Source organism: Papilio machaon, chromosome 14 (genome assembly GCF_912999745.1).
Source record: "Papilio machaon chromosome 14, ilPapMach1.1, whole genome shotgun sequence".
NCBI classification, from domain to species: domain Eukaryota; kingdom Metazoa; phylum Arthropoda; class Insecta; order Lepidoptera; family Papilionidae; genus Papilio; species Papilio machaon.
The window spans coordinates 5,777,896-5,791,600 of NC_059999.1; the positions used below are offsets into that span (position 1 = coordinate 5,777,896).

Consider the following 13,705-nt stretch of genomic DNA (forward strand, 5'->3'; position numbering starts at 1 on the left):
CTATATCATTTTTTTTTCTTAACTTAAAACTTATGAATACCAGGATTATGTACATAAAAATATAATAAACACGTGTAATATACCTGTGCTTCATAATTTCAACATCATCGATATCCTTAGGCGGCAGAACGGTGTCCAGCATACGGTCCTTCTCCGCGATCCACTGGTCGGCCGCGTCCGCCTCCGCCAGCAACTTGAACAGTGACAGCGCGTCCAGCAGCCGCTGTTTCCTCAGCCGCGCCAGCGCCGCCAGCTCCCCGTGACGCGCGTCTATCGCTGCCAAACGCGCGCTCACCTCCGCGCTGCTCGCGTCTTCTGGGCTCAGCTCACTTGCCTACAGGAACAAATACTGACATATCTTGTTCTTCTGTAAATAGGGGAACTATTTCTACTTCACAATTTTTTCTTATTAGAAAAAGATGGGAAGGGGAAATTGATTTGGCGGAGGAGTGGACGCATAGGAAGGGGAAATATCCTCTATCTATGCGTCCCTTTCTCCGTTAAATAAAGGTAGGCAACGGAGCATTGGCGCATTCAGGTGACTGTTTGCTCGTTTGCCACCTTTTCATATTAAAAAAAAAAAAAAAACTAGTAGTCTGAAAATTGTCTGTACACACGTTGTTCAACATATCAAAGAGTAACTTAGTGATGAGAAAATGTTCCGTTCCTGCTAACAAACTTGAAGATTCGCTTTTGACGGATCGTCATCATCATGAGAGAAAGTAATTACCTGCTGCTTGAGCTGCTGTATAACGTTGGCGTAGTTCTTGAGCTCGTCGGTAACGTCCTTGTGCTTCTTGAGCAGGCTCTGCACCTGCGCCTCGTCCACGCCTGTATCCTCAGACGACACCAGTCTAAACGATACATATACAAAATAATTAATCAATTTAATTTTATCACATACCATCTCTCTGCTCTATCTGTGTTCGTGGGTAGATGAAGCCTAGATGAAAGCTATTTGGAAATCTATTTAGTAATTTCTATTAAAAAAAACGATAATGGGAGCAGTTTAACTTTTTTTTTATTTAAAGGTGACAAAAGTGCAAGCGGCCACCTAAATTCACACATTCCTATATCCACAATTACAGAAGCAAAAATAATTATATTTTTTTTAAGTTTTCAAAGATAACTAATAACACAAGGGTAGAGTACAGACAAAAAAGATATCAAATAGATTATACCTGAGCGTGTCCAACATCCAGGTGTCTATGTCATCAGCGTCTGCGAAGAGCTGGTGGTAGCGCACGGCAGCGTCCAGACGGTTCTTGCGCAGCGCCACCACATCCAAGAGATGGTTCCATTGAGACAGGATGTCACGCAGACGCTCCTATACAAACATAATTATATTATTATTGATAACATAGAATAAATTAAAATAAAACTGTAATACAAAATATTGGATAGATCCAAAAGAATACAGATTTATAAATTCATATTTTCTAGGCTACAAAATCTCAGAACAGTCTGTAATACCTAAATTGTAAATAGCTAGGACGCTATATAAAGAGACAATTGTAATCTATGCACTATCTTGATTCAAGTTCTTATGAGAACACTTTGGATTTTTACAACTTGTATATTATACCTGTATCCTGTCAGCGCCGAAGTGTCCCTGAGATACGAGCTCATCACCCACTGCGGCCACACTCATCAGCTGCGCCTCGTGCGCGCTCACGTCCGCCTGCAGCGCCTTGTGTTTCGAGATTAGCAGGTACACTGCGCATGCGCACAACACGTTACAATATCAACAATCATAAAAAAAGACATGAATGAAATTAAAAAAAAATAGTCATAAAGAATCTCTTTAAAAAGAAAAGAAATATGAAAATTAAATGATCATTTCTACCTATATCTAATATATAAAATTCTCGTGTCACAGTTTTCGTTCCCGTACTCCTCCGAAACAGCTTGACCGATTTTCATGAAATTTTGTGAGCATATTAAGTAGGTCTGAGAATCGGCCAACATCTATTTTTCATAACCCCCTCCCCCCCCATTTTTTAACTGTGCGCGGACGGAGTCACGGGCGACAGCTAGTAACAAGATAAATATTTATTTTCTTACCGGTCGTAAGATCGTGACCGATATCGTCGACGGATACGATCTGGTCCTTCTCCTTGATCCAGTTCTCCTCGTCTGCCATGTCCCAGTAGAACTGCCACAGCTTGCGGCTGTCCTCCAGCCGCTTCCTGCAGAAAACCATACAGAATTATCAATTACTTATACGATTTACGATACGTCATTATAACACTAACAATGGGTCATCGCTGTCAAAGCGCTAGAAATAAAACATATCTCATTATAAGAAAAAAAGTATAGCCTAACCAGAGATATAAAAATTTTAGCCTAAGGATGCTTAAATAGTCTTCTTTATTACATCACTTTCTAATGTATGCAAATAAATTAGGTTCATAAATTTCCACAATATGGCTAGGGTTTTTATACTCCTGGTCAAGCTATACTAGTGTTCCTGTCATGGCAACTCACGATACGTGATACAAATTAAAATAAATTAATTTTTCGTGAAATTCACAGGTATTGAGGAAAGCATACTTCAAGGCTATTGAAAAAAGTAGTGATACCTGCGCTCGACGGCGAGATGTACGAGCTCTGCGTATGCGTTCTCAAGTTGCTGTATTCTCTCCACTGTAATGGCGGGGTCACATGGCCGGTAGCCACCTTCCTCCTGCTCCAGGAATCGCTGCGACTGTCCTACAACCACCTGCACACAAATAAAATGCCTTTTATTACCTACATAATCATTTTACTTTAAGATTTTGTAAAATTTCAATAACTTCAGGCCTTTTATATCTATTATAGTATATTTTTTATTTTAAAAACAAGGTTAGTTAAAAACATTTTGAATTACACAATGCTGCGATGTTATTTAGCATTATTTTAGACCATCATTAATTATTTTTAAATTGTACGAGCTATCGTCCACGATACCGTCCGCAAGGAATTTAAAAATAAACGTTATCAGCAGCCTATCTATTCTTCAAGAATATGTGACAAATTTCATAAAAATTCGTTGAACCGTTTCGGAAGTACCTTCAAACAAGTATCCATCCATCCATCCAAACATTCGCATTTACATAGTATTAGTAAGATTTTTAAATCGTATTTTTAAAAATGGAAGAAGTTACGTAAAATGGAGTAGGTAGAAAAAGGAGAGATAAACAGAGATTAACAGAGTGTACATACCTTAACACGTTCCCCGAGCACGTTGATGTCTGCCTCTACAAGGGCGTGCTTCTGCAGCAGGTCTTCTACGCCCATCAGATGCTTGCCGTAGTCGTCCGTCAGCAGACGCATCTTGATCTCCTCCATCGAGTCCAGGATGTACAGCATCTCCTGGAAATATCACATCGTACAGTGTTAAACTTGTTACCAAAAAAAAGTCATTCAATAAAAACGGCCTAGACTACTAAAAAATGAGAATGAATATCAAAATTAACTACAATAATTGACAATTTGTATTAGTTTTCTTCAAAAAAGATTACTTACTGCTGAAACAATTAAAAAAACATATTAATTTTTTTACCGAAGCTAAAATAAATCACTACGTATTTTTATATGACATCAATATAAACCCTAATTCCTTGATAGTAAAAAATATTTTGTTATATTGCTCTGAGCTCACAGTCTTTATATAAAGGTAAGTCCGCAGTTTGTGTGTCGGTATCGATGTTGTCTGTGTCGTGGTGTGTCATTGTCATGTCACCTGGAAGTTCTGCTGCAGCTGCAGGGAGAGCTCGAGGCGGGCACGTCGCGCTCGCAGCAGCTCCAGCAGGTACGCCCACAGACGTAACACGTTGTCGCGTCGTGCACACACACGCTCTATATCATGGTATCTGGACAACGTTTGTACAATATATTAATTATTACTAAAAAAATAAATTCAAATCCTATGAAAGCTGTATTAGGATAATTTAAAAAAATTAATAGCTTCAGATTTAAAACAAATTTTATAGTGACATAGATTACAGATTTCTATATAGGACACCTCTATCTGATTCTACAACCATAGCTCTATGCATATATTTTGTTAATAACATTATAAAGATTAGTTTAATTACTACAAAGAAATAGACATTGCTCTAAAACAGGGATCCCCAAACTATTTTGGCCAAGTGACCCCCTTTTACAAAATGAACCATTACCACAGACCCTCCATGGCCAAATTACCTACATTTAAGATCAATTATTATTATTATTCATTCTGACTTAGGTCAATAGAAGAAGACAGAGTGAGAATTAGCAATGCTTTAAGTACCTCTTTGGGAATCCCTGCTCTAAAGTAATCAACGAAATAAATTCCAACATATCGCATAATATAAATAAATGAGTGATACCTCTCCGCCTGCAGCTCTGAGCAGACAGCGACCACAGCCTGCACACGCTCCTCGTACGCGAAGATGTCGGTCTCGATGGCCTCATGCTTCTTGGCGGCCGCCTCTACCGCCGCCAGGTCAAACCCAAAGTTGTCCTGGCTCACCAGGCGCTGGTTCTCCGACAGCCAGGTCTCACGCATCTGAGCTTTACGATTGAATCTGAAAAACAATTACGTTGTTAATTATTCTGCAAAATATATAAAATTTTCTTGAAAAGTATTATCACATAAATATAAATATTATATCTTACTTATAAATATTATATCTTAGCTTTTACCCACGACTCCGTCCGCGCGGAATAAAAAATAGAAAACGGGGTAAAAATTATCCTATGTCCGTTTCCTGATTCTAAGCTACCTGCCCACCAATTTTCAGTCAAATCGATTCAGCCGTTCTTGAGTTATAAATAGTGTAACTAACACGACTTTTTTTTATATACAGTCAAAATCTGTTATAACGACATCGAAGGGACTACTTATATTGAGTCGTAAAAACCGATAGTTGTAACAACCGGTGACAGGTATTAATAGGAAAGATATGTATATAACATTCAGCCAGGACCTTTGATTTTGGTCAATTTAACCGGTATGTTGTTCTAAACGATGTCGCCATAAACGGTTTTGACTGTATATAGATTCGATTCTAATATGTAATTTTGTAAAAAGCAAAAGTTACTAGGACTAAAATATTTAATGTTAATATCATTTATTTTTTAATTTCAGTAGATCCATTAAGCTTTGTTGTTTATACTATTAGATCGCGGCATATTTAACGGCGGAAATCGAACTCCTGACCAAATGATTAATAATCTGTACTGTTATCTACTGAGCTTAGCGATATATATACCTGGCGGCGAGCTGCTCCAGTTTCTCCTGTCGTATGAGCTCCTCACGGAGGGCCAGCTCACGCTCGTGCTCCGCCTTCTCCAGGCGTTCCCAGGCGCGGTTGATGTCATGTATCATGCGACCCTCACGCGGTGTGTACGGCCGCTGGTTGGCGGCGCGCATGCGCGACTGCAGCGTGAACAGCAACACCTCCAGGTTACCCTTCTCCACGAACCTGGAACAAGTTTGTATTATTTGCAATAACAAATTCGTATTAGATAAAAAAATCTTGTTACACTACATCGATATTAAACCTCCAAACAGAAGAAAGGACAATGAAAGAGTAAAAGTTTTTTTTTTTTAATAAATAAATTAGCGCTAGACCACGATATTAGGTTTGGAGAAATGGTATGCTCAAGCATAGTAAATGTTAGATTTAAAAAAAAAGTATACTAATCAAAAGAATGAGAGCGATAAGAACAAAAACTCTATTAAAATATGCCAGCAAATGAAAACATTACAATATTTATTATTCTTTTCAAATAACATGACGAGCCAAGGTCATGTTATCGGTGCTGTGCTGTAACCAAATTTAAAAACTGACAAGTTATCTGAAAACAATTTTTTTTATTATAAGAGAAGGGGGCAAACGATCAGCGGGAACACCAAGGTGTTCATCAACGCCCATGGACATCTGCAATACCAGAGGAATCGCAGATGCGTTGCCGGCTTTTGAAAAAGTGATAACACACAAATGTAGTTATGACATAATACAATAGTAATATATTACTTGGGTGGTTTCTCCACAGTGCGGTAGTTGGCGAACTGTATGAGCTGCTGCCGCACACCCTCCAGCGAGTTGGCGAAGGTCCTGTCACCCAACGCCTCTATCGTGCGCTCGATCCACTGCAGCAGGTCACTGGTAACAAGAACATGTCAACATTCAGTACTTAAATTATAAGTGTAGGTTTCCACTACTGAAATATTGAAAAAAGGAATTCAAATAACAATATGGATGGTCTGACAATAGAAAAGAAAGTTTATGAGACCATAAGTTATTAATTCACTGGATTATCTTACTAATATTATAAATGCAATAGTTTAAATGTTTGGAAGGATGTTTGTTACAAGTTATCTCCAGAACGATTGCACGGATCTCGCTGAAATTTGGATTGGACAAACACATAGACTACTAATTATCTTTTCTCTTAAATCCGCGAGAAGTCGCAGGCGACAACTAGTTATATAACCGGGAATAAATTATCATTTAAAATTATTAAATTTAAGTAAAGTTCAACTTATTCAAAGAATGAAAGGGATAAAAAAAAATATGTTTTTGTTTGAGTTTTTTCTAGCAAAAACACAAATACAGTTTTAGTTCTAGATATAAAGTGCATTACCTGGTGAGGGACTCGTACTCCATTATCATCTTATCGTTCTCCATGGCGATACCGACCACTTTGCCGATACGCTTGCCCTGAACCGTCTCCTGCTTCAGCTTGCTGAAGTAATGATAGTACGTAACAACGTACGTTATTATAGACTTCTCATCGGGGTGGTCCACCGCGATATCTAACAAATGTCACAAAAAAAACACGATCTGTTACTTAAAAAAATAAAAATCCCGACTGACATAAGTCTTATGACACTCCCGAGAAGAATACCAATGACACCTCCAACATCAAAATTCGGTTCTGTCGTTTTAGTTCTAGGTTCACACAGAACTTTACATACATACACAGGTCCTTATTTAAATTACTTAAGCAAGGGCAGTATAAAATGAAATAAATATTACATTAAAAAATTCAATCATACAACTGCACTTCAAAATGGAAACTTATAAAATCTATTGTTACAATCTATCTATCTATTCATACAACAAATTATCTGACATTTACGGAACATATTAAAAGTATTATTAGTGCAAATGCAACATTTCCTTGTCCTTTTAAAACATTACATAAATTTATTTTACTTTTAATAAAGCAGGCATTATGTACATGTATTACAAATGTACATATAACATAATACTAACACACTTCTAGAGCGAAACGGAATGATATCATATTACTGTTACTTGTGTAATCATATCATGTATGTCAAATATAGATTTAAACATAAATATGTAAAGTCAAACCAGGATAAGCGAGAAACATCTATAAGTGAGAAAAAATCGGGGAACTTGGCACCATTTTTTTTCAAAGGGGATTGCTTTATGCATTGTCCACGCCCGCGTGGGGGGACGCGGTAGTGGGAATTCTCCCCCAGATAAGAAACATACCCACTAAAGCCCTTTATTCCTTCTACACATGATGACGATGCCACGGGCACGCTTGCGATTTCGTCTGCGACTCCGCTTGGGACCCTAAGATCCTGGCTTATCCTGGTTCGACTGTATGTGAACAATGGGTTTCGACATATCGTAGTCTTTGATTTGTCATTTGACTCGATGAAGACGAGTGAAACTGTGTCAGGAAAAAGTAATTGTTAATACCTTCAGCATCCAACAGCTTGGTTAATCCAAGCTTCTCTTCGGCCACGTTGAATGCATTATTGAGATTATGCATAGGATTGTTCCTGTGGAGTTTCTCAAACTGCACGAGGTCGGGTCTGTGTTTGTGTATGATGGCGTTGAAGGCCAACCCGTCACGCCAGGAGGTCGTGAAGTTGCGTACATTCACGTTATTGTAGCCAGCAGTCTTCATTTGGCACCATAGTAATAGCGCATCCTTTGCCGACTTCGTTTCTTTGTTGTCCGTCTCTTCGATTGTTATGTCTTGGATCTGTTGTTCAAGGATACAAGTTTAGATAACTTTATTAACAATCCAATCCGTTATATTACAATATTTAGATAAGTCAACAAAAAGAAAATTTCAGAAATTAAAAACTGTCTTGCGAGAGTCGCCCATTTATTTATAGCAAGAGACCAACTTAAATAAATAGGACTTTCTACCAACATACACAGAATAAGGGAAATAAATAGTTGTGTTCTTGTACCTGGAACCGTAGTATAATAGTCCATATGAGTCCGAGATTGAGTCGTGGGTTGCCGTCGACGATGTCGTGTGAACCCATGTTCTCGAGGTGCACGCGCTGTTCGCGCAGGAACTGCAGTGCCTTGTCTACATTCTCAAGGCAATGGATGCGCATCTTGCCTTTAGTCGGCCGAGGCTGCAACAATCAACAATTATGCTTAAAACCCAATTTTTACGTGTAAATGGCGTAGCAGTGAAAATTAAAATAAAATGAACTGCTTACTGTTTTTACTACAATCATTTATTTAAGTTGATGTTATAATGAAAAACAAACATAACATGGACTTTGGCAATTCTTAGCGTAACGTGATTTTTGAAATTACAAGAATTAAGTTGTCAATAAAAAACACGAGAATTGCAGTATCCCCATGCTGGCCTTGTATGGTAGGTCGAACTCGGTAGCAGAGAAGGAACCCTTTTAGGCAAAGGCAGGTTTAACTTTTTGCCTTCATTCGTTTTCTCACGCTTTGCGAATATTATATTATATCGAAGGAGATCTCCCATAAAATATAATCGAAAATAGAGAAACTGACAACAGTCAACACATACTTATTTATTGTAATCTCAGGTCAGAATGATTCGGTCACTACCTACAGTTGTGTACTAGATGATATGGACTCACCAGCCTCTCTCCTGAGAGCACCTCGAGAAGTCGGATGAGCATCTTGCCGTCTCTCATGTCGACGTAGAGGTCGCCGATACGGCACCCCACACGGACTAAATGAGAGTTCACCCATTTCTGGAAAGTCTTCTTTTGCACGTTCTCTCGTTCGTCTGAACAACAAATACATATATATGAAAATAATTATAGTTGTCTTTGGTAATTGTTTACGCAAAAATACCTAATACTTCAAGAGATCTTTTCTACAAAGAATTTCGTATAGTCGATTTTGGGTATCTATACAAAATTTATAATTATAAATTATTAAAATACAATTTAAATAATAATTTAAAAATCATGTTTTAAATTAAACGAACAATTAGGTGACCTAGAAAAAAATCAAGACACAAATACAGTCGACGTAAAGTCAAATTGTCGCAAAGTATGATAGTGTATAGAGAAGAAGGGAATGATAACACAATAACCGCCAGTGGGGCCGGCCTCGCAGCGGCGACCACAGCGGCGGCGGCGGCCTGGTCCACAGCCACGGCGGTGCTTCCCCGTGCGCCCGCGCCCGCTTCTTCATCGCGACTCCCAACGCCACAATACCGCACTCGACAAGACAGTCGATATTGGTAACCCGAGACGTAGATCAGATTCCTAAATGCTATCGAGCGGAACGCAATCTTATGCCAACCTTATCGATGCCCGCGAGCCCTTCACTTCAACATGCGCAATAACAAAAAAAATTACCTTTTTCAACACTAATACTCGCTGCGATCAAAATATCCAAAACTTACAAAGATTCTTAAAAAAATCCTCGAACAGATTGGACAAGGAAAACTGGTAAAACTCATGAAGGAGCACACATTTTCCTCACTAGATCACATTTGAAACGACGCACAAACACTGAATAACGAACAAATAGGAGAGATGGCACAAACCTCTCAGCTCCGACACAACTTTGTCATAGTAGACCTCTAGGCCCGGCACTTCTATATCGACACCCCTCTTTATAAGGTCGTAACACTCCGTCGATGTCATATCACCAGCGCTGCGAGACTGACGCTCGACTCCGAGGCGAAAGAACGGGAAGAATTAGAGCGACTAAATTCAACTGCCCGCTGGACGAGGATATTCGATACGTGCGCTCCAGATGTCGACAACTTTAGGACCGGTTCGATCGAACAGTAATCCTATCGACGAATCGATACTAATTTATAAATGTACGTGTAAATATAAAATATAAATCAAGAAAATGTCAAAATATATGTCAAAATTGTTCACGAACATATCGATGACGGTTAACGCAAAGATGTGTAACGTGCACGCGAGAGAGCGCCCCGTACTATCTGATAAGTGGTACAGATAAAAAATTCGGCGTCCGATAAATAGATAAACGATCAGTGCTACGACTACGCCTAGTTATATTAAAATTGTTTGTGACCACTGCATTTTGATGGGAAAACGGAAATTATGGTTGCGAATACAGATAACGACTGAGGTTCATTAGTCATGCTATTATTAATAAGCATTGTTATTAGAACAGTAACATAATAATAAAACAGAGTAATATACCACACAATATAAAGGTCAAGTTACTCGTATAATTTGTCGACTGATGGAAATCAGTCGTTGTTATTATTGATATACATTACTCAAAATACATTGCTTCAATTTCAATGTACAACAAACAACAACTGAAATTACTACTAATGTAAACCAATGAATTTATTTGCGTTTTTTAATTGCACAATATAGAAAAAAATTGTAATTAAAATACTACCACAGTGGATCACCAACCTATCTATCATCACATCAAGGAGGGAACGAAAATTAAGCTATTGTTAACGCAATTAATAAAAATCGCAAAGTTGAGCACCACTGAAAACGAAATGTGTTTTCTCATCCGGATACGAAGAACTGTATTTCTCTTGTTCAGATGGATCTCATCAAATCGATCAGGTTCACGGTCGATCAGGCCCAAAAAAGTTAATACATTAAATCTACCGTCCCTTGTAACCACCGTTTGCAATAACAGCTGTATTACGCCTAACATAACGTTTTTAATCCTTTGGCACTAGAATTCGCAGCGTCGGTTTAATAAAAATTAAGCCACGACCATCTTATCCCACTAAATACTTAGGTACATTTTGTACATTGGTTTGATACGTTTTTGTAGTTTTGTCAAGCTTTTATGAAACTAAGATAGCAAAGGCGGGGTATCTTTTTGAAGATCGCCCCGATACAAAAAAAAAGATATATGTTGGGGCATTGTACATTTGATCACGTTAGATGGCATCATTGTGCTCCAGCACTCTTTTGTGTGGCCTGCGCCTCGAGCAAGTAAATAAAGACAACGTCGCTCGTCGAGTCAAGCCAGACAGATGTAGGGATACCTACTACAATAAAAAGGGGTGGTTTCAAAGAATGTGCATTCCATTTCATTACACACATGGTATACATACATGCCATGTATGTTTGGATATAGTAATTATGAAAGACGATTTTGTTCCAATTAATCTATATCACATTAAAAAATTAGACTTTATAACCGACTAGCTGTCGCCCGCGACAAAAAAAACTTAATTTGTAGCCATGTGTTCCTATGACTTCCATACTATGTTCTCCATCTATGTCGAGTTTTAGCGAGATCCGTTGAACCGATCTCGAGAAACCTTCCAACAAACATCCGTCCATCCATCTAAACTTTCGCATTTATAATATAAATAAGAGTTAAGAAAGAAGTCAAGACTTTATTAAAAAGTAAATTTTGCTTTATTAACACACTCCATGTCAAGCTAGTCGGTTGCCCTAAAAGTATTTGGTAACAGGTTAACAGGTACTAGGGACTACGTAAGAACATGCAAAGTTGTGATCTTTGAACATCTTTATTACTTATTCCGTTGCAGGCCTTGTTTATTATAGTATAAGCCGTGGCCACTATTGTGGAGGTATCATTAATTTTTGTTTACCTGCTAGCGCCTTTATGCGCGATCGTTCGTAGAGCCTCGATGATGAGTTGCCGCCGTCGTACTCGAACTCGTCGATGATCTCCTGGCCATGGCCGATTGACGGGTCCCAGCGGGACACCGAGATGTCGGTCGTCATTGCGACCTACTGCCGCACAACGCCGTGCCTCGCCACGCTCAACTCTCTGTTGACAACACATAAAAAAAATCAACAACTATTTATTATTCAAACAACTTTTAAATATAACTAAGGTATTTCCTTATATTGATAATCGTAACTTCGTATTGCCGTATTCACATAAAAACATGTTGTGATCTCAGTATTCTTTACTAGTAATGATTGAAAGCATTTGTGTGAAAACGTTCCTTGAATGAAAACGTTTTGGATATTATTTTATGTCAACAACAAGAGGACATTTCATAATCGTGATTACTAATCTTTCTTCGTTTTAGTCAATTTTAGTAACAAAACTATTTCTGAAATAATGAAGCCATTAACTATGGGCAGGCTTTTACAGGGAGTTAGACATTCCCCATAACAGCATGACTGCAAATGGCTCTCTTTAAGCTATGTTCTAATATTACATCAAAAATAAGGTAACAAAGTAGAATTTAATTATGTCATACATCATCTTGCAAACTATTCAAGAAAAGTTGATTTACTGTGACTTTAAGTAATTACAAATTGAGGTTAGTGTATAATACACCTTAGTCTATATACAGCACTTAACACGATAAGAAAAACACTAGTAACAGTGATAGAGTCTTGCAACTAAGGCAGTTGCATGGATAAGCCGGCTAAAGTGGGATTCGATAAAAACAAAAAGCACGATCAAATCTCGACTTCAACTTGGCTACTTTCTATTAGCTACTTTTACATTAATACGAATGATAGATTCGGACACATCTTTATATAATTTTTCAGACCCTTACATTTTTAAAAAGACTCTCAACTATGTAACTCATCTGGTTGTTACTAAAAATGCAAATATTTATAAAAAACTAACAATCATTGTCACAAAGAACTCTAAACCTACATTCACACGATTAGATAAGCAATATTACCGGTCACCTTTATACGAATTATGGACACTGGATATGGTGAATTGACCCAAAATAACACATTCACCTTGAAGTCGACGCTGAATAATAAACAATTTAACCGGTTAACACAATATTACGCAAACGTCTCGTTTTCAACACACACTGCCCACTGCAACGCTTCACCGCGCACCAAAATGTTACATGCACTTTACATACAATCGTTTCAACATGACGTCATATTTGATAAGATTAGATATTAGTACATTTTGTTAATATCACACCTATATCTGTATTTTGTTCTTACACAATATAGATACAGTTTCAGCACGTTTGTGAAAGTTTGGCAATCGATTTCCTTTACCTTCCAAGAAAACAAAGGTTACGCAAGACACGACGATTCAAATACTCACAAATGACTAATTGTAAGCCATGAGGTTATACTTGAACAGTTTTATCTGTCCGTTCGTTCTTATCTGGGTGTAATTATGTCGGATACCTATTCGAAAGTATTGCTTATATAACAATGTACGCTAGAAATTATTGTGGACAATTGTAGCAAGAAGTCAACGACAGTTTACTCGATACACTTTCGAAGGTACCGGGAAGCGCTATGCAACTCTTGCTAATTTAGAGCAGCAGTGAAAACAATTAGTACAAACATAATAATAAAGGCAGAGGGTCGCTAATCAATTCATAAATAGTCTACGGACGTATTAGCACCGGTACGTGTAAACAATACCATTGTTGCTATGAATTGTGATGCCTCGCACGATGCTACTGTTCCGTGACTCACAAAACGCACAATATACTGGACAGGAGAATAAAAATGTGGTCA

General features: G+C 38.0%; 1 protein-coding gene across 1 annotated transcript in view; it reads right to left on the bottom strand.

The window, feature by feature from the left end:
• LOC106713938 (spectrin beta chain) overlaps positions 1 to 13,705 on the bottom strand; it is a 54,656-nt gene that overhangs the window by 14,725 nt on the left and 26,226 nt on the right. Inside the window, exons 2-17 of the mRNA XM_045680903.1 lie at positions 11,830 to 12,011; positions 8,876 to 9,027; positions 8,216 to 8,389; positions 7,713 to 8,001; positions 6,619 to 6,790; positions 6,009 to 6,137; positions 5,241 to 5,453; positions 4,356 to 4,553; positions 3,725 to 3,854; positions 3,205 to 3,354; positions 2,583 to 2,722; positions 2,065 to 2,189; positions 1,586 to 1,716; positions 1,182 to 1,327; positions 731 to 854; positions 84 to 334 (exon numbers count right to left, since the gene is read on the bottom strand). Of these exons, the coding sequence (XP_045536859.1) occupies positions 84 to 334; positions 731 to 854; positions 1,182 to 1,327; positions 1,586 to 1,716; positions 2,065 to 2,189; positions 2,583 to 2,722; positions 3,205 to 3,354; positions 3,725 to 3,854; positions 4,356 to 4,553; positions 5,241 to 5,453; positions 6,009 to 6,137; positions 6,619 to 6,790; positions 7,713 to 8,001; positions 8,216 to 8,389; positions 8,876 to 9,027; positions 11,830 to 11,965 (2,660 nt within the window). The 5' untranslated portion in view covers positions 11,966 to 12,011. The remainder of the gene's footprint in view (positions 1 to 83; positions 335 to 730; positions 855 to 1,181; positions 1,328 to 1,585; positions 1,717 to 2,064; positions 2,190 to 2,582; positions 2,723 to 3,204; positions 3,355 to 3,724; positions 3,855 to 4,355; positions 4,554 to 5,240; positions 5,454 to 6,008; positions 6,138 to 6,618; positions 6,791 to 7,712; positions 8,002 to 8,215; positions 8,390 to 8,875; positions 9,028 to 11,829; positions 12,012 to 13,705) is intronic.